The sequence below is a fragment of the Xenopus tropicalis genome, chromosome 4 (genome assembly GCF_000004195.4).
Source record: "Xenopus tropicalis strain Nigerian chromosome 4, UCB_Xtro_10.0, whole genome shotgun sequence".
Taxonomy (NCBI): domain Eukaryota; kingdom Metazoa; phylum Chordata; class Amphibia; order Anura; family Pipidae; genus Xenopus; species Xenopus tropicalis.
Genome location: NC_030680.2, coordinates 6,593,991 through 6,617,017, shown reverse-complemented (window position 1 = coordinate 6,617,017; position 23,027 = coordinate 6,593,991). Strand labels below are relative to the sequence as shown.

Below are 23,027 nucleotides of genomic sequence, written 5' to 3'. Positions count from 1 at the left end.
GACTGGCCAACTTGCAGCCCTCCCAGAATGCTTTGTGGCGTGCAGGAACAGCTGCAGCCATGAGTGGGACAGCAGGGCAGGAAGGGAATGTGAGGATGGGACACATAGAGGGCAATGGCTCCCACGGGGTATTTATAGATCAGATAATCACAACTCCCCGAGTCTCCTTACCAATAAAATAGTGAAGTTTTCCAACACGCTGTTCATCATGTACTTCTCCGGTAAGTGCTTCAGCTTGTGGATAAAGTTTATCATATATTCGCACATCGGGGAGCGGTTTATCCTATATACAAATCGGCCATTCTCAAACCTTGCGTATTCTGTCTGCAGGGGGGAAGCACCAGGGGTTACACATACAGCAAACGTACAGGGGAATCCCTATCTCTATGGTATCTCTCTGTGCAGGCAATGGGCAAACTTAGGGGGCTGTTCCTGCTGAATTGTGCTTAGTACAGGGGAATCCCTATGTGCCATAGTTTTATGGTATCTCTCTGTACAGGCTATGAGCAAACTTAGGGGGCTGTTCCTGCTGAATTGTGCTTAGTACAGGGGAATCCCTATGTGCCATAGTTTTATGGTATCTCTCTGTACAGGCTATGGGCAAACTTAGGGGGCTGTTCCTGCTGAATTGTGCTTAGTACAGGGGAATCCCTATGTGCCATAGTTTTATGGTATCTCTCTGTACAGACTATGAGCAAACTTAGGGGGCTGTTCCTGCTGAATTGTGCTTAGTACAGGGGAATCCCTATGTGCCATAGTTTTATGGTATCTCTCTGTACAGGCTATGGGCAAACTTAGGGGGCTGTTCCTGCTGAATTGTGCTTAGTACAGGGGAATCCCTATGTGCCATAGTTTTATGGTATCTCTCTGTACAGGCTATGGGCAAACTTAGGGGGCTGTTCCTGCTGAATTGTGCTTAGTACAGGGGAATCCCTATGTGCCATAGTTTTATGGTATCTCTCTGTACAGGCTATGGGCAAACTTAGGGGGCTGTTCCTGCTGAATTGTGCTTAGTACAGGGGAATCCCTATGTGCCATAGTTTTATGGTATCTCTCTGTACAGGCTATGGGCAAACTTAGGGGGCTGTTCCTGCTGAATTGTGCTTAGTACAGGGGAATCCCTATGTGCCATAGTTTTATGGTATCTCTCTGTACAGGCTATGGGCAAACTTAGGGGGCTGTTCCTGCTGAATTGTGCTTAGTACAGGGGAATCCCTATGTGCCATAGTTTTATGGTATCTCTCTGTACAGGCTATGGGCAAACTTAGGGGGCTGTTCCTGCTGAATTGTGCTTAGTACAGGGGAATCCCTATGCTGCCATAGTTTTATGGTATCTCTCTGTACAGGCTATGAGCAAACTTAGGGGGCTGTTCCTGCTGAATTGTGCTTTATCCTAAAGGCTCGTACCTCTACTTTCTCCACGACTTGTTTCCCAAACGAGCAGACTTTAGTAGAACAGGTTATCGTCATGTTTTCCGAACTCTCGTACTGACTCGTGACGCCATAAAACGCCCCGGTGTCATCCTGAATATTGCAGTTTAAGTCGGCCTACGGCAAAGGGGCAGATGAGAAGGAACAGGACAGGGGAGAGAAGAGAAAGGATTAGCCAATTCTAATGTCCTTGCAGGGGGGAATGTATTTCCTGGCGCTTGTGTTACCGTCTGTTTCCTTTCTGACATTAATGGCAGCAGAACTGTCTTGCTTTATGGCAGGGGTTATAATTATACAGTAAATGATCTATAGGCTCGAGAGATCGGTAACTAATTCCATTGTTTGGCCCTAGAGCCCCCCAAAAACACAACAAAGCAGGAGGGAAATTAAGAGGCAATAAACTGAAAGCATTGCGACTGCTGATAACCCCCCCCCCCCCCAACATCAGGGATGTATATTCCCGTTGGTGTCCCAGCACTCATGTGACTTAAGACACCAATAGACCGCAGGGAAATAGCAATCCATGGGGATACATGGGATTCTTCAACCTGTATCTCTGGGTCGGAGCCAAACAGTCCATATTTGTATAATGAGCTGCCCAGTGTATGGTAGAGTCCTGCACGGAACCAATTTTTGAGACCTAGACTGGACCTGCGCCCCACACCCTGCAACCCAGACCTGCGACCCACACCCTGCGTCCCACAACCTGCAACCCAGACCTGCAACCCAGACCTGCAACCCAGACCTGCAACCCAGACCTGCGTCCCACAACCTGCAACCCAGACCTGCATCCCACAACCTGCAACCCAGACCTGCAACCCAGACCTGCAACCCAGACCTGCAACCCAGACCTGCGACCCAGACCTGCGTCCCACAACCTGCAACCCAGACCTGCAACCCAGACCTGCGTCCCACAACCTGCAACCCAGACCTGCGACCCAGACCTGCGTCCCACAACCTGCAACCCAGACCTGCGACCCAGACCTGCGTCCCACAACCTGCAACCCAGACCGGCGGCCCACAACCTGCAACCCAGACTGGCGGCCCACAACCTGCGACCCAGACCGGCGTCCCACAACCTGCGACCCAGACCTGCGACCCACAACCTGCGACCCAGACCCGTCCACAACCTGCCGACCTGCCTGCGTACCCAAACTGACAAACCTGCGCCCCACAACCTGCGACCCAGACCTGCCTCACAACCTGCGACCCAGACCTGCGACCCAACCTGGCGGCCCCACAACCTGCGACCCAGACCTGCGGCCCACAACCTGCGACCCAGACCTGCGGCCCACAACCTGCGACCCAGACCTGCGACCCAGACCGGCGGCCTGCAACCCAGACCTGTGACCCACAACCTGCAACCCAGACCAACAACCTGGACCAGTGCCCCACAATATGCAACCTGGACCTGTGGCTCACAACCTGGACCAGTGCCCCACAATATGCAACCTGGACCTGTGGCCCACAACCTACAACCTGGACCTGTGGCTCACAACCTGGACCAGTGCCCCACAATATGCAACCTGGACCTGTGGCCCACAACCTGTGACCTGGACCTGTGGCCCACAACCTGTGACCTGGACCTGTGGCCCACAACCTACAACCTGGACCTGTGGCCCACAACCTACAACCTGGACCTGTGGCCCACAACCTACAACCTGGACCTGTGGCCCACAACCTACAACCTGGACCTGTGGCCCACAACCTACAACCTGGACCTGTCGCCCACAACCTGTGACCTGGACCTGTGGCCCACAACCTGTGACCTGGACCTGTGGCCCACAACCTACAACCTGGACCTGTGGCCCACAACCTACAACCTGGACCTGTGGCCCACAACCTGTGACCTGGACCTGTGGCCCACAACCTGTGACCTGGACCTGTGGCCCACAACCTACAACCTGGACCTGTGGCACACAACCTACAACCTGGACCTGTGGCCCACAACCTATGACCTGGACCTGTGGCCCACAACCTGTGATCTGGATCCGCAACCCACATTTTTTCTTGCGTTGACCCACAACAGCCTTATCCACGTGATGGACGTACGTACGTTCCTATGTAACCCTATCCATGACCCAGCTGACCACCCTGAAGGTAAGTACGGCCAGCAGCAATGTCTTTTAGCATCAGAGGGACTTTCCATTTCCTCCTCTGAGAATAAAGTGCAAGTTGTTCATCAATAACAGCACTAAATACACCAACTGGGAGCACAAGCGGCTCGGGCTTTTGTCCCTGGGACAATGATTCCTCACATGCAGTGGCCAATCAAGCGCAGTAAATGTGCCAGTAAAGCCCAGGGGGAGAGCAGAATCAGTGTGGGCTGGTAGAACCGGAGGGCGTCCTGCTAGAAGCCTCCCCTACGGCCCAATTACGCCTCCTCGTCATTACCTGAAATTGCACCGAGGTGCGTCTGCCCTTTCTTTCCCTAACCAGGTGCGGAAATTGCTGCCGGACAATCACACGCGGGGAAATGGAACACCACTTAAAATGTGTCAGATTCTTCCGTGCCCGAGGCGTATCGATCCCGCGGCAGCGAGAAAACACGCGGCCGGAAACCCGCCGAGCGCAGGAAGAATCGGGTGATAATCACAATTGGAACAGGCAAAGGAGGAATAACAGATAGCAGCCCCCCCCCTCCGGCCAAAGTCTGAGAAATTCAATATTTTCTTCTTTTTGTCCTTTTAAAAATAATGATGGGATTTAAAGAAAAGAAGAAACGTTCAAAAAGCAAAATTCGCACTGAAAGAAAATTGTCCGGTAATTTCTGTTCTTTGCGCGGCGTGGGAGCTGCCGGCCTGCAGTACCCTGCACATTGTCCTTCCCACAATACAGAGGCACAGGTGGCACCTAGAACCCATTCATGCCCCCAGGTCTGAATGACACCCAAGCCAGGGGGTACCACCCAAGGCAGACCTACACCGAAGGGTTTAACCCTGTCCTTCCCCCGAAGCAATGGGAACTTAGAAGGGGCTCTCCGACAGCCCCATCTGGCCCTGACGGCACTGCTGCAAAGCTTCCAGTGTTTATTTTCCCCCACTAAAGGCAACGGGTGCTATAAAATGCTATACAGGTATAGGACCCGTTATCCAGAATGCTCGGGACCAAGAGTATTCCGGATAAGGGGTCTTTCTGTAATTTGGATCTCCATACCTTAAGTCTACTAAAAAAAACAATAAAACCCAATAGGGCTGTTCTGCCCCCAATAAGGGGTAATTATATCTTAGTTGGGATCAAGTACAGGTACTGTTTTATTATTACAGAGAAAAGGGAATCATTTAACCATGAAATAAACCCAATAGGGCTGTTCTGCCCCAATAAGGGGTAATTATATCTTAGTTGGGATCAAGTACAGATACTGTTTTATTATTACAGAGAAAAGGGAATCATTTAACCATTAAATAAACCCAATAGGGCTGTTCTGCCCCAATAAGGGGTAATTATATCTTAGTTGGGATCAAGTACAGGTACTGTTTTATTATTATAGAGAAAAGGGAATCATTTAACCATTAAATAAACCCAATAGGGCTGTTCTGCCCCAATAAGGGGTAATTATATCTTAGTTGGGATCAAGTACAGGTACTGTTTTATTATTATAGAGAAAAGGGAATCATTTAACCATTAAATAAACCCAATAGGGCTGTTCTGCCCCAATAAGGGGTAATTATATCTTAGTTGGGATCAAGTACAGGTACTGTTTTATTACTACAGAGAAAAAGGAAATCAATTTTAAAAGTCTGAATTATTTGATTAAAATGGAGTCTATGGGAGACAGACTTTCTGTAATTCAGAGCTTTCTGGATAAAGGGTTTCCAGAAAACGGATCCCATACCTGTATTGTGGCCAACAACTCATTCCTATCACCGCTGTGCTATCAGAGGGATGTCAGTGCCCCTTTCTCTGCCTGCAGTTGGTCTACTTTGAGAGAAAGTAGCCGAAGGAGAGAAGGTGGCGGCAGGGGGTTACAATGCGGCACGTGCCATAGACATACAAGCGCGTGGGGTTGCTGGGAGCTGCAGAGCCCCAGCAACGCTCTGATCATAGAGCTGTGTGTTCCTGCCCAATACCACCCCCCCCCACGTGTTTGCAGCTTTACATATGAATGGCCGTTTCCCCTTTAATTAACTCAAAGGCTATTCTGTAGGGAGCCGCATTATTTTGTTGTCTATTATCCAATCATAATACAAAAAGGAATCTAAATGCCCCTATTTTCTACGCACCTGAGCCTGACAAGATTCTTTCTTCTTCAATGGCAGCACCTTTCTAGCATCTCTATGAATAAAGCCAGTATATTGCTGCTAATTATCCCCCCCCCCCCAGTCTGCATACGCAATCATTCATTCAATGGGATCCTTGTCCAATTTCAATTTCATAAATAAGCACCACATCAAACGGCTCCGCGGCTCGTCCTGATTGCTAGTGCCGGCACTTTCTACTGCTGTTTGCAATTCAAATTCCTACCAAAAACACACACAGGCATCTCATTATAGAATCCAACCACCCCCCCCCCAATAGCAGCTTCTGAGGAGTTACAGATATACACCGGCTCGGCGGCCTCCCTCACTAAACAATAAAGAACATATTCACCCCTCATTATTAGTAGCTGTAACATGAAGGGGCTTCATTTCTAATGATCTGCCATTGCCCAGAAAAGAACAGCTCTCCCACTGTGACAGAATGCTCTGTTATACAGATAGCTAGAATCTCAGCCATAAAGCAGGGCAGGACTGCTGCTTACAATGGGGGGATCAGATAGGATCTGTGCCACTGTGACAGAATGCTCTGTTATACAGATAGCTAGAATCTCAGCCATAAAGCAGGGCAGGACTGCTGCTTACAATGGGGGGATCAGATAGGATCTGTGCCACTGTGACAGAATGCTCTGTTATACAGATAGCTAGAATCTCAGCCATAAAGCAGGACAGGACTGCTGCTTACACTACTGTGAGAAAATACTATATTACAAAAATAGCTATATTCCCCTTGAATTAAAATGTCAAGGCTTTTATATATCAGAGCATGTTCTTTCCACAAAGAGAAATGTATGCAGAAGTTGGGATCCAGTAGGGAAGCCACAATACAACCACTATTGTATAAAGCTAAGTGTGATTTAAAAAAACCACTAGATGGCGCTGCAGAATAAAACAAATGAAAAAAAAAAAATGGATAAATGACACTTTTTTAGCTATTTCTAAAGGACCAGTGACACTAAAACAAGTAAGTGTTTTATACCCATTTAAATATAATGTGCTGTTACCCTGCCCTGCGCGTTTGTTCAGTAACACTACTATAGTTTATATAACTAAGCTGCTGTGTCGGCCACGGGGGCAGCCATTAAAGCTGAAATAGGGCAATAGGGCACGTGATTATGTATAAGCTGCGCAGAATATAATGGGTTTAGTTGTTACATAGGAGGGGCAATGCCACCGATGTCTCTATACAGAATGTAATATGTAAGTATAAATATAACCTCTCTCATATAAAACAGCCATTAGTTGCCAAGGAATTGTTTCTATGCAGGTGCTTGATAAATAAGTGCTCTCTGGTTTGCCGATTGGAAAGGAACAGTTCAGTGTAGAAATGAAACTGGGTAAAACAGACAGACTGCGCCAAATACAAAATGTTTTCAATAAAGTTAGTCGGGCAAAAATGTCATCTATAAATGCTGGAGTGGGCAGATGTCTAACATAATAGCCAGAACACCACTTCCTGCTTTAGTTGTTAGCAGTCAGTAACCAATCAGGGACTTGAGGGGGGCCATATGGGACATAACTGTCAGTTAGTTTGCTATTGAATCTGACCTGCGTGCTCACAAACTAACTGAATAGTTATGTCCCATGTGGTCAGGGTCGGACTGGAGGGGGGTGCAGGGCCCACGGGGGCTACCAACCCCACCTGCTGTGGTTGCCCTTCCCCTGCACACCCAAGCACGCATACTTAGGTGCTTCGGGAGGGGGGAACCTGCAGGCCCCGGAGCACCCAGCAGGGATCGGTTCTGGGCCGGCAGAGCCCATTGGTTTTTTTTACAGGTGTCCTGCCGGCCCAGTCCGACCCTGTATGTGGCCCCCATTAAGTCATTGCTTGGTTACTAAGAGTTGAGAGCTGAAAGCAGGAAGTAGTGTTCTGGCTATTATGTTAGACATCTGCCCACTCCAGCCTTTATAGATCTCACTTTTGCCTAACTAACTATATTAGAAATATTTTTTCCATTTTACCCAGTTTCTCTAAATTAACTTAGTGATGCCAGGTTGACACCTAAGCTACAAGCCCCGCCCCCTTTGAAAATCATGAATTGAATCTTTGAATCTCTTGGGGCCACAGACCCAGACTGAGGAAAAACCCCCCGATAATTGGCATCAAAAGGCAAGAATATTGCAGCACTGGCCCGAGAGCCCCAACACCAATCCCATCACACAGACTCACTGAGGTTCATTGACTTACCCAGAACTTGACTAAGAAAAACGCATTTTGGGGCCCCTTCCCGAACAGTTCCTTCAGTCCCCCCTTCTTCTCGGGAAACTTGTCGTAGATTTGGCGAATGTCGACCGATTCGAGCAGCGGGTCGCTGTAAGAATGATTTGCTTGTCCAATGTGCACAAAGAGGTGTTTGTTGTACTGTGAGAGAGAGAGAGAAAGCGGCACAGCGTCAGCAGAACTGAAATAACCGGACCCCCCCAACCCGGGGGAACGACATAATGATCCCAATCGCCCCAAGTGCCGTTACTCTTACGCTAACAAACGTTTCCAGGCAGCAGTGTTGTAAATGAGCCTATTGGATACAAGGTAATCAATAAAAATGAAATCATGGCGCCCCCTATAGGGCTGAGCGAGACTCAGTGTTACAGGAGAGGAGCAAGAGAACTGGCATAAGGCACTGATGGAAAGCGTGGCCCCCGTGACAAGTGACAGACGAGCCAATGACACGTCTAGCTGTGTGTGACCTTGCAGAGGCCTGGCAGTAGGGCATATTCCAAAGCAGGAAGTACCCAGAGGAGAGGGTGCCCTACGGCTGTTGTGCAACTACAACACTCAGTACCACGACATTAGACGCCTAATGTTGCAGCTGAACAGCTGGAGGGCCGCAAGTCATAGATCCTGGAGATCAGAAAATAGCAGTGATGACGTATCCACATTTAACTTGGCCGAGGTTAGTTTCTGGCTAAGGGGCCCCCCCTAGGAAAACAGGGGCCCAAGAACATATGCCCCAACCCAAAAAGCAACCCTGGCAGCATGATGGAGGCACGACGGTGCCCTGACAATGCACAGTAAATCCTTTTAAAGTAAACATTTAGTACGGCCAGTTCTAAGCAACTTTTCAATTGGTCTTCATTTTTTCTTTTTTTTTTTTTTTTATAGTTTTTGAATTATTTGCTTTCTTCTTCTCACTCTTCTTCACACTTCTTCTATAATTCTACAATGTTATTGTACAACTTTTTATTACTAATCTTTATATTAAGGCCCTCTGCTATTGATATCCCAGCCTCTCATTTGAACCAGTGCCCGGTTGCTAAGGTCATTTGGACCCTAGCAACTGGATAGCTCCTGAAACTCCAAACTAGAGAGCTGCTGAACAAAAACAGAATTAATTAAAAAGAACTACCAATAATAATAAATGAAGACCAATTGCAAATCGTCTCAGAATAATACTCTCTACATCCTAAGGGGTAGTTCACATTTAAATGAACTTCTAATATGTTGTAGACATTCCAAGACAATTAGCAATTGGTCTCCATTTTTTATTTATTATGGGTTTCCAGTTATTTAACTTTGTATTCAGCAGATCTCCATTTGGTATTTTAGCAGCTATCTGGTTGCTAGGGTCTTTTTTTACCCTAGTAACCAGGCAGTGGCTTAAAAAAGAGATGGGAATATGAATAGCAGAAGGGCCTGGACAGAAAGATAAGGAATAAAAAGTAACAATAACAATAAAACTGGAGCCTCACAGAGCAATAGTCTTTGGCTGCCGGGGTCAGTGACCCCCATTTGAAAGCTGGAAAGTGGCAAATAATGACGACCAACTGCAAAGTTGCTAGGAATAGGGCATTCTATAATACACTAAAATTTAAAAAATAAAAGGTGAACCGCCCCTTTAAGGCTACAAAGTACTGGTGGTCTTCCCATGAAATATTATGGGAGGAGGTGACCATAAGGGAAAGGCCTTGGGCACGGGGTCTGATGAGCTGAACATTTATTTTTAAGACCACCTGCCCCCGATGATAGATGCAGCCCCTTAAGCCTCCAGTAAGGGGGGGGGGGGGGGGGGGCGGGCAGGTGTATTTGATTCACTTACATTTGTATTTATTTTTAACTGTCACAAGGGCGGGCCCTTCATCCATCATCCTCTGTGCCAGTCAGGGCCCCCAGCTGGCATTCCTATAGCCCGGCACAGAATTGCACGTACGGTTAGGTTCCCCTTATTCTCCCCTTTTGGAAATTTTGTAGTACAGGTATGGGATCCATTATCCGGAAACCCGTTATCCAGAAAGATCCGAATTACGGAAATTCTGTCACCCATAGACTCCATTTTAATCAAGTAATTCAGATTTTTAAAATGGATTTCCTTTTTCTCTGCAATAATAAAACAGTACCTGTACTTGATCCCAACTAAGATATAATTACCCCTTATTGGGGCAGAACAGCCCTATTGGGTTTATTCAATGGTTAAATGATTCCCTTTTCTCTGCAATAATAAAACAGTACCTGTACTTGATCCCAACTAAGATATAATTACCCCTTATTGGGGGCAGAACAGCCCTATTGGGTTTATTTAATGGTTAAATGATTCCCTTTTCTCTGTAATAATAAAACAGTACCTGTACTTGATCCCAACTAAGATATAATTACCCCTTATTGGGGCAGAACAGCCCTATTGGGTTTATTTAATGGTTAAATGATTCCCTTTTCTCTGTAATAATAAAACAGTACCTGTACTTGATCCCAACTAAGATATAATTACCCCTTATTGGGGGCAGAACAGCCCTATTGGGTTTATTTAATGGTTAAATGATTCCCTTTTCTCTGTAATAATAAAACAGTACCTGTACTTGATCCCAACTAAGATATAATTACCCCTTATTGGGGGCAGAACAGCCCTATTGGGTTTATTTCATGGTTAAATGATTTTTTTAGTAGACTTAAGGTATGGAGTTCCGAATTACAGAAAGACCCCTTATTCGGAATACCCTTGGTCCCGAGCATTCTGGATAACGGCTCCTATACCTGTACTGATTCTATAGCTCTGATTGGCTGTGAGTCGTATAATCCCTGTTCTGATTGGCTGTGGATGTTTAGGCATAAGTGCCAAGCTGCAGATATTATAGAGTTAAGAAGGCCTTCGTCCTGCGATGCCCGCATACCATACATGGCATTACTGTGGCAGCCCATGGAACGGGGCATGTAAGGATGGCATGTCGGGATTCGGCACATCTGTGACCCTGAATAAGAAGCAAAGAGAGTGTCCGATATCCCCTCGCATGTGACTAATCCCACTCCCAGAAATAGCTCTGCCTGAGTTCAGCCCATTAAAATAGTTCCCTGCAGACTTGCCTGGCGGTGACCTAAGGGAGGCCCGAAGCCGGGGTCCCTCCAGGGGCTGTATGGGGCACCCCCTACACTGCTTAAAGGGGACCTGTCACCCTAAAAACTAATTCCAAATCCTTGTCTATCCTGTTAGTTGAGCAAAATAAACTTTACTTACAATGTATAAATGATTTCATTTTTGTTCCCCTTTAGTCTTGGAATTTACAGTCACAGCCAGCAGGCCGGCGCCATTTTGTAATCACTGTTATTAAGGAAAGCTTTGTATCACCCAAAAATCTTATACATTTGCCATCTAGGAAGTGCTGAATGGAAAGTGAAAGTAATTGTAATTAAAAATCTGAGTGGTCAATCATATATTGACTGCCCCGTCTCTATGCCGAAGGCATAGAGGCGGGGCAGGCAATATATGATTGACAGCTCAGATTTTTAAATCCCTTTATAACAGGTAAATCACTGCCAGCAGGCCGGCACCATTTTGTGGGCTCTGTTATTAAGGCAAAGCTTTGTATCACCCCCAAATCTCATGCAATTGCCATCTAGGAAGTGCTGAATGGAAAGTGAAAGTAATTTATACCTGGTAAAAAACAGCCAGCAGGCCGGCACTATTTTGTGGGCACTGTTATTAAGGCAAAGCTTTGTATAACCCCCAAATCTCATGCAATTGCCATCTAGGAAGTGCTGAATGGAGAGTGAAAGTAATTGTAATTAAAAATCTGAGCTAGAGGCGTGGCAGGCAATATATGATTGACAGCTCAGATTTTAAATCCATTTACAACAGGTAAATCACTGCCAGCAGGCCGGCACTATTCTGTGGGTACTGTTATTAAGGCAAAGCTTTGTATCACCCCCAAATCTCATGCAATTGCCATCTAGGAAGTGCTAAATGAGAAGTGAAAGTAATTGTAATTAAAAATCAGAGCTAGAGGCGGGGCAGGCAATATATGATTGACAGCTCAGATTTTGAAATCCATTTATAACAGGTATGGATGATTTAATTAAATCATGTAGGTCATATGTATGTCATAAAGTCCAACAATCACTGCCTAATAATGCTAAATAACATATTTATCTTGGCTCCTAAGCTGCTAACTGCCTACAGGCTTCTTATTCCTGGGCAAAAATGGCCCCATACAAAAGCCGTTACCAACAATAATCGTGTGAGCAGAAGATGAGCAGAGCGCTGAGGAATCTCCCGGAATGTGATATTCTATATGCCGTCCAGAGCCTTACATACCTTGAGAATCCTAAATCATAGTGCAGCTGCCCTTGTACACTGCCAAACAGACAGGTGCCCGGGAAATGTGTTCCCCCATACACACTGGGCTTCTTCTGCCCCGAAGGACAAAATTGTCTGAATGACAAGCACCTGCTAGAGCTTTATGGATACCAGCCGTGTACTGAGAGATATAGTTCTACTGTAACAAGTAGCCACTTTTAACAAGGTTACAAATATATAGAAACATTGGGGTAACAGTCACCCTGCTATAGTTCCAGGGGTACCCAGGGCACAAATAAGCACTCACCCCAAATCCCCCCCTAACTGGCCTTCAGGCTGGGCCCCCTTAGCCCATAACAAGGTTACAGATATATATAAACATTGGGGTAACAGTCACCCCTGCTATAGTTCCAGGCGTACCCAGGGCACAAATAAGCACTCACCCAAATCCCCCCTAACTGGCCTTCAGGCTGGGCCCCCTTACCCCAATGTTTCTATATATCTGTAACCTTGTTATGGGCTAAGGGGGCCCAGCCTGAAGGCCAGTTAGGGGGGGATTTGGGGTGAGTGCTTATTTGTGCCCTGGGTACCCCTGGAACTATAGCGGGGTGACTGTTACCCCAATGTTTCTATATATCTGTAACCTTGTTATGGGCTAACAGTCACCCTGCTATAGTTCCAGGGGTACCCAGGGCACAAATAAGCACTCACCCCAAACCCCCCCTAACTGGCCTTCAGGCTGGGCCCCCTTAGCCCATAACAAGGTTACAGATATATAGAAACATTGGGGTAACAGTCACCCCGCTATAGTTCCAGGGGTACCCAGGGCACAAATAAGCACTTACCCCAAATCCCCCCCTAACTGGCCTTCAGGCTGGGCCCCCTTAGCCCATAACAAGGTTACAGATATATAGAAACATTTGGGTAACAGTCACCCTGCTATAGTTCCAGGGGTACCCAGGGCACAAATAAGCACTCACCCCAAATCCCCCCCTAACTGGCCTTCAGGCTGGGCCCCCTTAGCCCATAACAAGGTTACAGATATATAGAAACATTGGGGTAACAGTCACCCCGCTATAGTTCCCGGGGTACCCAGGGCACAAATAAGCACTCACCCCAAATCACAGCCTGTTTACCAGACAAACCTGATAATATTACAACATTTTCTATTATATACAAGAAACTCATATATTATTATTTGGAGGGCAGTTGGTTAGGCTGTAGGGGCACTTACTGCGTCGGGGTCCCGCTGCTGTTCTAAAAACGCTGAGAATTCCACCAGTCGCAGTTTGGTTGTGCCGATGGAGCGGCCTTGCCACGCTGGAACAGAGGAGGCTGGAGGGGGGGCAGGTTCGAACCCTGAAACAGAATATGTGCCTGCGTTTAACAGAAAACCAAGTCTGAGCATCAAGTCATTCTTAAAAAACAGTCATTATATGGCTTTAAATATACAATATAACCATCTCAAATCAGTCATTTTCCTATAAATAAACGTATAATATTCTATTCTGAATGCGTCAGACGATTAGTGCTCAGAAACGGTTAACGAGTTACGTCCGAGCTGTAACTGGCTGACCCGCAGGTGTACCCGTACGGTTACAGCAATTACCACTAAAGTCAATGGGTAGTAACCCATAGCAACCAATCAGTGACTGGCCTTTTTTTTTTTTACCCAGCTGGAGAATGAAACTTTAACAATGAAAAAACAAACATCTCATTGGCTGCCATGGGTTACTGCCCAGATTAAATTTGCCCAGTTTCTATAAATGAGCCCCAGTGACTTGTGGAGGAGCACTGACTATCACCCTATTATATCTCTTCCAAAATCTCAGTAGTATATTACAACAGGCAGGAACATCCCAGTGCAATGCATTGTGGGTTATGTAGTTCCTGAGTGCTGTCTGTAAGCTGTGGAGAAGTTGTTCCAATTTGTAACATCAGTGTTTTAGTCCCTCCTCCCCTGCCAGGATTTCAAATGATGCAAAAAGAGAAGAACTGTTTTGCAGCTGGATTTCAGCATATAAACATGGTATTTATTCATACAGTGTTGGGTATATTAGGGGTTTCTGTGTTGTGTGGGGCTCTTTACACTCTATTTATTTATATAAGTATTGATACCCCCCCCCCCCCACAAATGTTGCACATATCTAGGAAACAGAATGAAATACAACTTCTACGTGGGTATCGGCTTATTTTTCTGCACAGCAGAGCGCCTCCCCGGGGGTACAATTAGAGCTTCTCAGCAGCGCACCTGTGCCCCGGCTCTCAGGGGAAAATCACAAGGAATTTAAAGTGTTTCTTGAAATGTCTGCACTCGAAAGGAAAAACTATTGTGTCTAGAAAACCACCGCCATGCCTGCCGGCGGCCATGTTTGCAGACAGCGTGGCACAGAATATGCAGCACCCATGGCACCCTGCTTGGGCACTCAGGTCAAGGTGCAGGCTATTATTCTTAGTAAAATATTTAAAAAAATAAAATAAAATTTCCTGTTTATAGTGACATCAGTGCCGGGCAAAATCCAGGGCAGATTAGTGCCTGCAGGTCATTGAGTGGGTGGTTGGGTGCTAAAGGGTTAGTTCACCTTCAACTTTTAGAATGATGTAGACAGTGATGTTCTGAGACAGTTTGCAATTGGTCTTCATTCTTAATATTTTTGTAGTTTTTCAGATTTTTAGCTTTTTGTTCAGCATCTATCTGGTTGCTAGGGTATTATTTACCCTAGTAACCAGGCAGTGATTTGAACAAGAAACTGGAATATGAATAGGAGTAATATAAAGTAACAATAGCAATATAACTGGAGCCTCCCAGAGCAATAGATTTTTTTGGCTGCCGGGGTCAGTGACCCCCCATTTGAAAGCTGATAAAAGACAGAAGAGGAAGGCAAATAATTCAGACACTATAAGAAATAAATAATGAAGACCAACTGCAAAGTGGCTAGAAATAGGATATTCTATAACATACTACAAGTTTAAATGACTGAGCGACGTGTATATAATAGAGGCATTACCTGGAATAGGTGCGGTGGCGCTGGGCTGAATGGGATAGGCTTGCTGAGCAAAGGGCTTCACACTAGAAATGAAAACAGAGTTAATATCAATATCACATTTCCAGATGCAAATAAGCATTCAGCGGATAATGGTGTTCTAAAGAGGAGTTCATGAACAAGAAAATAAACAGACGCTCTGATTCAAAGCAGCAACGCCTTAGTTGCCCAAAGGGAACAAGGCTTTGTGGGCAAAGAGTAACATATATATATATCTCTATCTATCTATCTATATATATATATTTCTCTCTCTCTATATATGTATATATAGGGGCAACACTGTCCCCCTGTGCCCCTTAGTTTTATACAGAAGTTGCTGAAAAACATAATTATAGATACAATAAAATTCACCAATGAGAATTCTACTGAACAAAAACTTCATTATAAATGCAGAATTGACCAATGAGAATGCTGATTCCCAGCACTGTGTCGGGCCCCTTGCTGGTACCTTACATATAGAGATAATTATGGCATTTTCCCATCATTATATGGCACAGGAATCAGACATGGGGATAAAGGGACAGACTTGTTCAGTGCTGGGAAACTGTGCTTATTGCTCCCAACTCCAATTGCAGGAACAGAGAACATGGAGCCGGATTTATACAGATTCTCATTGGAGGATTCTTTTGCATTTTAAAGCAGTCGCTGGCTGTGGAGACTTGGGGAAAAGTTTTATTGTGCAATATTGCTTTAAGAATACAACCCTGATGTTGCTGGACTACAGCTCCCAGCATGCCTCACCCTTCATTATATGTTACATTTTTTTGGGATTTGTAGTCCAGCAACAACTGAGTAACGTTTGGCTGAGCAGTGCAGCAGGGTTTATATCCCCTTTATGTAAACAAAGATGAGGGTTATACTTACTCTTGGGAAGAACCAGGTTGACCTGTCTGGATCATTCCTGGCCAGTACTGAGGACAGAAAGTGAAGTCATCGTTAGCAGGATAAAATAACCGTACATACACCCCCCCCCCCCCCTAAATGTATTATTATTCCTTCCTTTGGTATTGCAGGGGTCACCCCCCCCATTTCTACCCCACCCCGAACCCAAGGGGATTAATACTAAAGGTTGATTATAACTTTACACTGACCAGTCAGACCCCAAAGGATGTTGATATGGTTACGGCTGCTTCCCACTACTCCCACCCATTCCCCTGCCCATTTAATGCATCTGGCACCCCATCTTTAAGCTTCACTGAGACCATAAACCAGGTCCCCCCACCATTAAGAAAAAAAGAAGACACTTCTCCTTTAAGGGTGAAGACACACAGAGCTACTAGTAGCAGCTACTTGTCACCGCTACTAAAACAGACAATGCTGATCGTTTACTGATAATTGTCTCTACGTGTGTTTTAGCAGAGGCAATTCTCAGTATTGTCTATGGCAGGGGAGTTTAAGTAGCTCAGTGTGTCTTCACCCTAAGAGCCCCTGAGAGCAGACTTACCCCGGGAGCAGCAGGGAAGGCAGGCCGGGGGATTCCGGGCAGGCCCAGCTTGTTGTGAATTGCAGTAGCCGACACGATCTGAGCAGACGACATGGCCGCCATGTGTTGCAGTGCTTTGTCCTTTGCTGTCTGATCCTTTAAACATAACAGTTTGCGTGCAGTTACTGAGGGCAGTGCGGCAGGGGAGTGGGGCGGCTCTGAGCGTGGGTATTAAACACGAGAAGCCATTGGCAAAACGTAGTAAAGCTAGCATGCAACTAAACGAGGGACGTGGGAGTCCCAAACGCCAACTCCCTGTAGCCTGGAGATGGTTTCTCATTGCTCCACTAAGGCCAACTACAGATATGATATTAAAAACCAAAAAAAAATTGGCCTTTTTTACCCATAATGCAACATTTATAATCAGGTAAAGAATTTTACGCCTGATATTGGTTATGGTTGTTGGTTACGCCAGTTGGGCAACTGTGCTGAAGGATAGAGGGGGGTACTAATTGTCTTTTTGAAACATTAAACACTGGAGAACCATTGATACTACTGGGCAGGCTCCCTTTATTAGCTGCACCTTTGGGCTAAGAGCTGGACCACACAGGGGCCCTTGGAAGCGTGTTGGTAGGGGGCCACCCAATGGTGGTTCTTACCCAATGGGCACAGGTTTTGCCCCATATAGTGGCCATATAACTGCCAGCCCAGTCGTGAGTAGCCTAGTTAGCCAGCAATGTGACCTGATTCATACTACAGTTGGGGTTAGAAAGTAGGGTAACTATTGATAATAGCACCCCTTTAGCTGAATGTCCCTCTCCGTGGGTATTATTTCATTACACTGTGACCTCTGCTTTAATAACCAATGAAACACTAGGGCAGCTCGGGCATAGGGATTATTCAGCCAAGACAAGACGAGCCGTTAGAGATGGATACACGGTGTATGTGGAAATGCCGGTGCATGATGGGGCACGGAGGGAAGCCCTCCATAGCAGGCTGATAATTCAGGCATGTAGAGAGACGTGTTGGCGAGGCATGCACGCTTTTGCTCTTTAGCTTGGCCAATGGTCAGCGAGTGCCCGTCAACGCTGAGTTATAGCAATGATCTTGCCAATGCTTTATACAGGGTGGAGAAGGAAAGAGAGCAAGCAGAATATACAGACACAAGCCGGCGGCCAAACACTGTGCCAAGCAATAGAGACAGTCGGACACGGTGGGGGCCGTTCAATAACTTACCATGTTTGTCACCTAGATACAATATAAATGGTGCATTAGAAGGTTTGCGTAATAACCGACAGGAGGGGGGATAAGACACGTATTCGCTAAAAATATAAAAACCAGCAGTGTACGGTCAGGGTATCGTTTGTATGAATTGGCCAAACTGGGAAACGGGTCTTGGGGCTTAAATTCCACAGCCCTCTACATTGGCAAACGGCTACTTACATGGACTTCTAGCTGAGCAATAAGCTGGCTGAGGAACTGACACTCAAGGGAGAATTAAGCTTCTGTATCAGCTCAGATAAAGATCTGCCCACTGAGCACGTGCAGTGCCACTGACACACTAAAGATGGCCTAACAAGATCAGAAGATGGGCCTCTGGGCTGGTATTGTAAATTCAGTATATAAAATACAGCACTTTACTTTATTAAGGTTTTACTTCTCCTTTAACAGGGGGCTTATTTAGCACAGATCATGTTTTTATGGGAATAGAATATATATATATATATATATATATATATATATATATATAAAATATAAATATATATATATAGGGCCAAATTTGTCTCTAAGGAGCAAAGACAAAGAAGAACAAGTGTTCACTAAGGGCTATTGGCCTAAGAAATAAATGTATCATGCAAGAGATTGGCTTCCTGTGACTAACACAGCAACAGCCAATCAGTAGCTCTTGTCTTTTTAACCCATTATTATGTAATTAGTTTACCTGTATATACTATTCAATGTACAATATACTATTGTGAACTAGTAAATATGCAGTTATATTGATGACAAATATATCAAATTGCTCTAGTGATATTATTTCATTCTATTGGGATTTTTCATGGCTAATTAACAGTGATATTTGGAAGGCGGTTATTAAAACCTGATCATTTGCCGACTGGTTTTTATATCATCCGCGCCAAAAAAAATAAAAACACAAAAACCAGTTACACATTTAGAGAACCCTTAGCTACATAGAGTTATACCACATCACAAAGAGTTAACAGACAAACCTAATGACAATTGGTCAGGGAGCAGTACAAATATTTAGCTGGAAAACAGTTTCTTAATACCTCTGCTGCTTATTATCATATTTAATAACAAATACGGACGTGGAATCTGGAACCCTTGGGTTTTCCGGACAAGGGGGGGGGGTCTTAATTGGGAGCATTGTGCCTTAACATTGATAAAAATATTGAATAAGAAATTCACAGGACTGCACTGCCACCGATATGAATTTATGCTGTGTAGAATTACAGTTATTAGTTTTAATATATATATATAATTTATGTATATATATATAGATATATGTATATATATAGATATGTATATATATATACATACACACACACACACACACACAGGTATGGCACCTGTTATCCAGAATGCCTGGGACCAGGGGTTTTCTGGATAAGGGATCTTTCCTTAACTTGGATCTCCATAACTTAAGTCTACTAAAAATCATAAACCCAATAGGGCTGTTCTGCCCCCAATAAGGGGTAATTATATCTTAGTTGGGATCAAGTACAGGTACTGTTTTATTATTACAGAGAAAAGGGAATCATTTAACCATGAAATAAACCCAATAGGGCTGTTCTGCCCCAATAAGGGGTAATTATATCTTAGTTGGGATCAAGTACAGGTACTGTTTTATTATTATTACAGAGAAAAGGGAATCATTTAACCATTAAATAAACCCAATAGGGCTGTTCTGCCCCAATAAGGGGTAATTATATCTTAGTTGGGATCAAGTACAGGTACTGTTTTATTATTATTACAGAGAAAAGGGAATCATTTAACCATTAAATAAACCCAATAGGGCTGTTCTGCCCCCAATAAGGGGTAATTATATCTTAGTTGGGATCAAGTACAGGTACTGTTTTATTATTACAGAGAAAAGGGAATCATTTAACCATGAAATAAACCCAATAGGACTGTTCTGCCCCAATAAGGGGTAATTATATCTTAGTTGGGATCAAGTACAGGTACTGTTTTATTATTATTACAGAGAAAAGGGAATCATTTAACCATTAAATAAACCCAATAGGGCTGTTCTACCCCCAATAAGGGGTAATTATATCTTAGTTGGGATCAAGTACAGGTACTGTTTTATTATTACAGAGAAAAGGGAATCATTTAACCATGAAATAAACCCAATAGGGCTGTTCTGCCCCCAATAAGGGGTAATTATATCTTAGTTGGGATCAAGTACAGGTACTGTTTTATTATTACAGAGAAAAAGGAAATCATTTTTTAAAATGTGAATTATTTGATTAAAATGGGGTCTATGAGAGATGGTTTTTGGATAAGGGGTTCAATACCTGTGTATGTATATATATATATATATATATATTTTTTTTTTTTTTTTTTTAAAGATTAAAAATAAAAAAATTAAAAAAAAAACATTGTTTTATAACTTACATTTTTTGCCAATCTTAAAAAAATGACTATTTTACCAGCAACGTTATTTTTGTAGCACTTGGCGGAGCTAACAAGCCCCCCCAGTAACATGAAAGGAGGCCACCTTAACAATACTGAAATGAAGAAGCAGATGCAAACCTGTACAGAGACAGGGATAGTCGCTAATTTGTAGTCAGACTTGGAACAGCCCCTTGGGAACAGAATTCTAATCAAGTATGTAATTATCACATAAAAGAGGATTAATGTTTAAAGTCTAGGAAAATAGGGCAATAGTCTTTAACCTAACAAGCCAGGGATCGGGGGCAATTATACAGCGGCAGGGACGCTCACTGGGGCATCGTAACTGCCGCTTCACAAATTGAAAAAAAAAAAAAAAATGTAATTAAAAAAAAATTGATATTCTTTTTAAAGATTGAGTATGTAGTTGATGAAGGGCAGTATTGGCAAACAAAAGCGATTTTATCCGGGTAATGGTTAAAGCTAAGAAAAGAATGTAGATGCAGATTTGTTCCAACTTGCAGCCTAATGAGCAGTAATTAATCTCTCTCTCATTGTGTTACAACTCCATTCACATCAAAGGGAAAGGGGTTTTTTGTTTTTTTCACAGCCCTTACCCATTTGCTTCAGAAGAAAAAAATAGGGTTATAATTAAGACTTTGTGATGGGTTTTCATATAATATCAATTTTGCACATCGCTAGTCATAAAACACTTTCAGCAGTTGCATTGACCGTCTCGTCCCATCGACGTGAGAATAATAAATACATTGGGATGGGGTTGTGCGCCCGCTTGTTTGGATGGGATTGGGGGGGGGGGGGAGAGAAGGGGCTAAAATAAGAAATGACCTTAAATGAACTTGCCCCGTGTATTTGGGGAGTTCATCCCAGCTCTTTAATGCGTGTATAGCTCTGCTGTGCAACATGCAAAAAGCCACCAGGTAGCTAAAGGGTTAAAAAGGAAGAGCAGCGACCCAACGTATTCCGCAAGGTTTAAAAAGAGTAATGCTAGAAAGGAAAAAAAAAAAAAAGACTCTTTACAGCAAAGTGGTTAAGTGTGGATGAAAAATTGTAGTACCCTCCTTACTCGTTTGTTGTGCCAACGCAGCCTGTATAATAAGCCAGCCACCCATAAGTCATGCCTGTATGCGGGTACACATGCTTGCCGCTACACGGGGCGGCGGAGACCTGTACCCTGTGGCCCCTTCCAGTCATTGGTCAGAATGTCGCCCTCGGAAGTGAGGGCCACAGGCCACAGCGACCCCCGGCAACGACGTGCAGTTAATGTTCCGACAGCCAAGCTTTTCCTAAAACCATCGACTGCAAGAGGCCTCAGGCAGTGAAAGGGTTAATAGAATTGGGGCAGAGAGGGAGGGGGGTATTATTAGGGGGGGGGGACGACAAAAAGCACAGACTGCTGACAAAATAATATGCCAATAAGTCAGAAATAAAACAAAAACCTTCAGGTTAAAGATGGTGATGGATAACAAAGCTGCATAAATCCCCATTGAGAGCTAAGCAGTCCTATGTTTTATTATTATACTTATTGTTATAGTAGCTGGAAGGCACAGTGCTCCAAATTAGGGAAAGACCCAGTATCAGGAAACCACCGGGTCTCAAGCATTTTGGATACCAGATCCCATGCCTGTGTATTGTTTTATATTTTATATTAAAAAAAAAATACAATGATGAAAGCTAGAAATAAGGGCACAATATCAGAATCCAAATGGCTATAATACTTACATTTTTGATCAGGACAAAAAAATAAAATAAAAAAATATATAAATATCAGATCAGGGTAAATCTCCGTTAAAGGGGAAGTCACCCCAAAATGAAATGTTTGCCTAATTGGTTTTCAAGTACAGGTATGGGATCCGTTATTCGGAAACCCGTTATACAGAAAGCTCCGAATAACGGAAAGCCTGACTCCATTTTAATCAAATAATTCTGATTTTTAAAATGTATGTCCTTTTTCTCTGTAGTAATAAAACTGTACATTGTATTTGATACCAACTAAGATATAATTACCCCTTATTGGGGCAGAACAGCCCTATTGGGTTTATTTCATGGTTAAATGATTCCCTTTTCTCTGTAATAATAAAACAGTACCTGTACTTGATCCCAACTAAGATATAATTACCCCTTATTGGGGCAGAACAGCCCTATTGGGTTTATTTCATGGTTAAATGATTCCCTTTTCTCTGTAATAATAAAACAGTACCTGTACTTGATCCCAACTAAGATATAATTACCCCTTATTGGGGCAGAACAGCCCTATTGGGTTTATTTAATGGTTAAATGATTCCCTTTTCTCTGTAATAATAAAACTGTACCTGTACTTGATCCCAACTAAGATATAATTACCCCTTATTGGGGCAGAACAGCCCTATTGGGTTTATTTAATGGTTAAATGATTCCCTTTTCTCTGTAATAATAAAACAGTACCTGTACTTGATCCCAACTAAGATATAATTACCCCTTATTGGGGGCAGAACAGCCCTATTGGGTTTATTTCATGGTTAAATGATTCCCTTTTCTCTGTAATAATAAAACAGTACCTGTACTTGATCCCAACTAAGATATAATTACCCCTTATTGGGGCAGAACAGCCCTATTGGGTTTATTTCATGGTTAAATGATTCCCTTTTCTCTGTAATAATAAAACAGTACCTGTACTTGATCCCAACTAAGGTATAATTGATCCTTATTGGATGCAAAACAATCCTATTGGGTTTAA

At 44.0% G+C, this 23,027-nt stretch overlaps 1 protein-coding gene across 9 annotated transcripts in view; it reads right to left on the bottom strand.

Moving 5' to 3' along the window:
- Positions 1-23,027, bottom strand: part of tead1 (TEA domain family member 1 (SV40 transcriptional enhancer factor)) — a 111,760-nt gene that overhangs the window by 2,179 nt on the left and 86,554 nt on the right. For 3 of the 9 annotated variants that reach the window (XM_031900407.1, XM_031900411.1, XM_031900410.1), the window contains 8 exons: positions 17,894-17,905; positions 16,679-16,813; positions 16,099-16,145; positions 15,199-15,260; positions 13,425-13,567; positions 7,876-8,049; positions 1,408-1,548; positions 172-324 (listed from right to left, as the gene is read on the bottom strand). In XM_031900407.1, coding sequence (XP_031756267.1) covers positions 172-324; positions 1,408-1,548; positions 7,876-8,049; positions 13,425-13,567; positions 15,199-15,260; positions 16,099-16,145; positions 16,679-16,813; positions 17,894-17,905 — 867 coding nt within the window. The remainder of the gene's footprint in view (positions 1-171; positions 325-1,407; positions 1,549-7,875; positions 8,050-13,424; positions 13,568-15,198; positions 15,261-16,098; positions 16,146-16,678; positions 16,814-17,893; positions 17,906-23,027) is intronic. The other 6 variants (XM_031900408.1, XM_031900413.1, XM_031900412.1 and 3 more) reach the window with 3 other exon arrangements.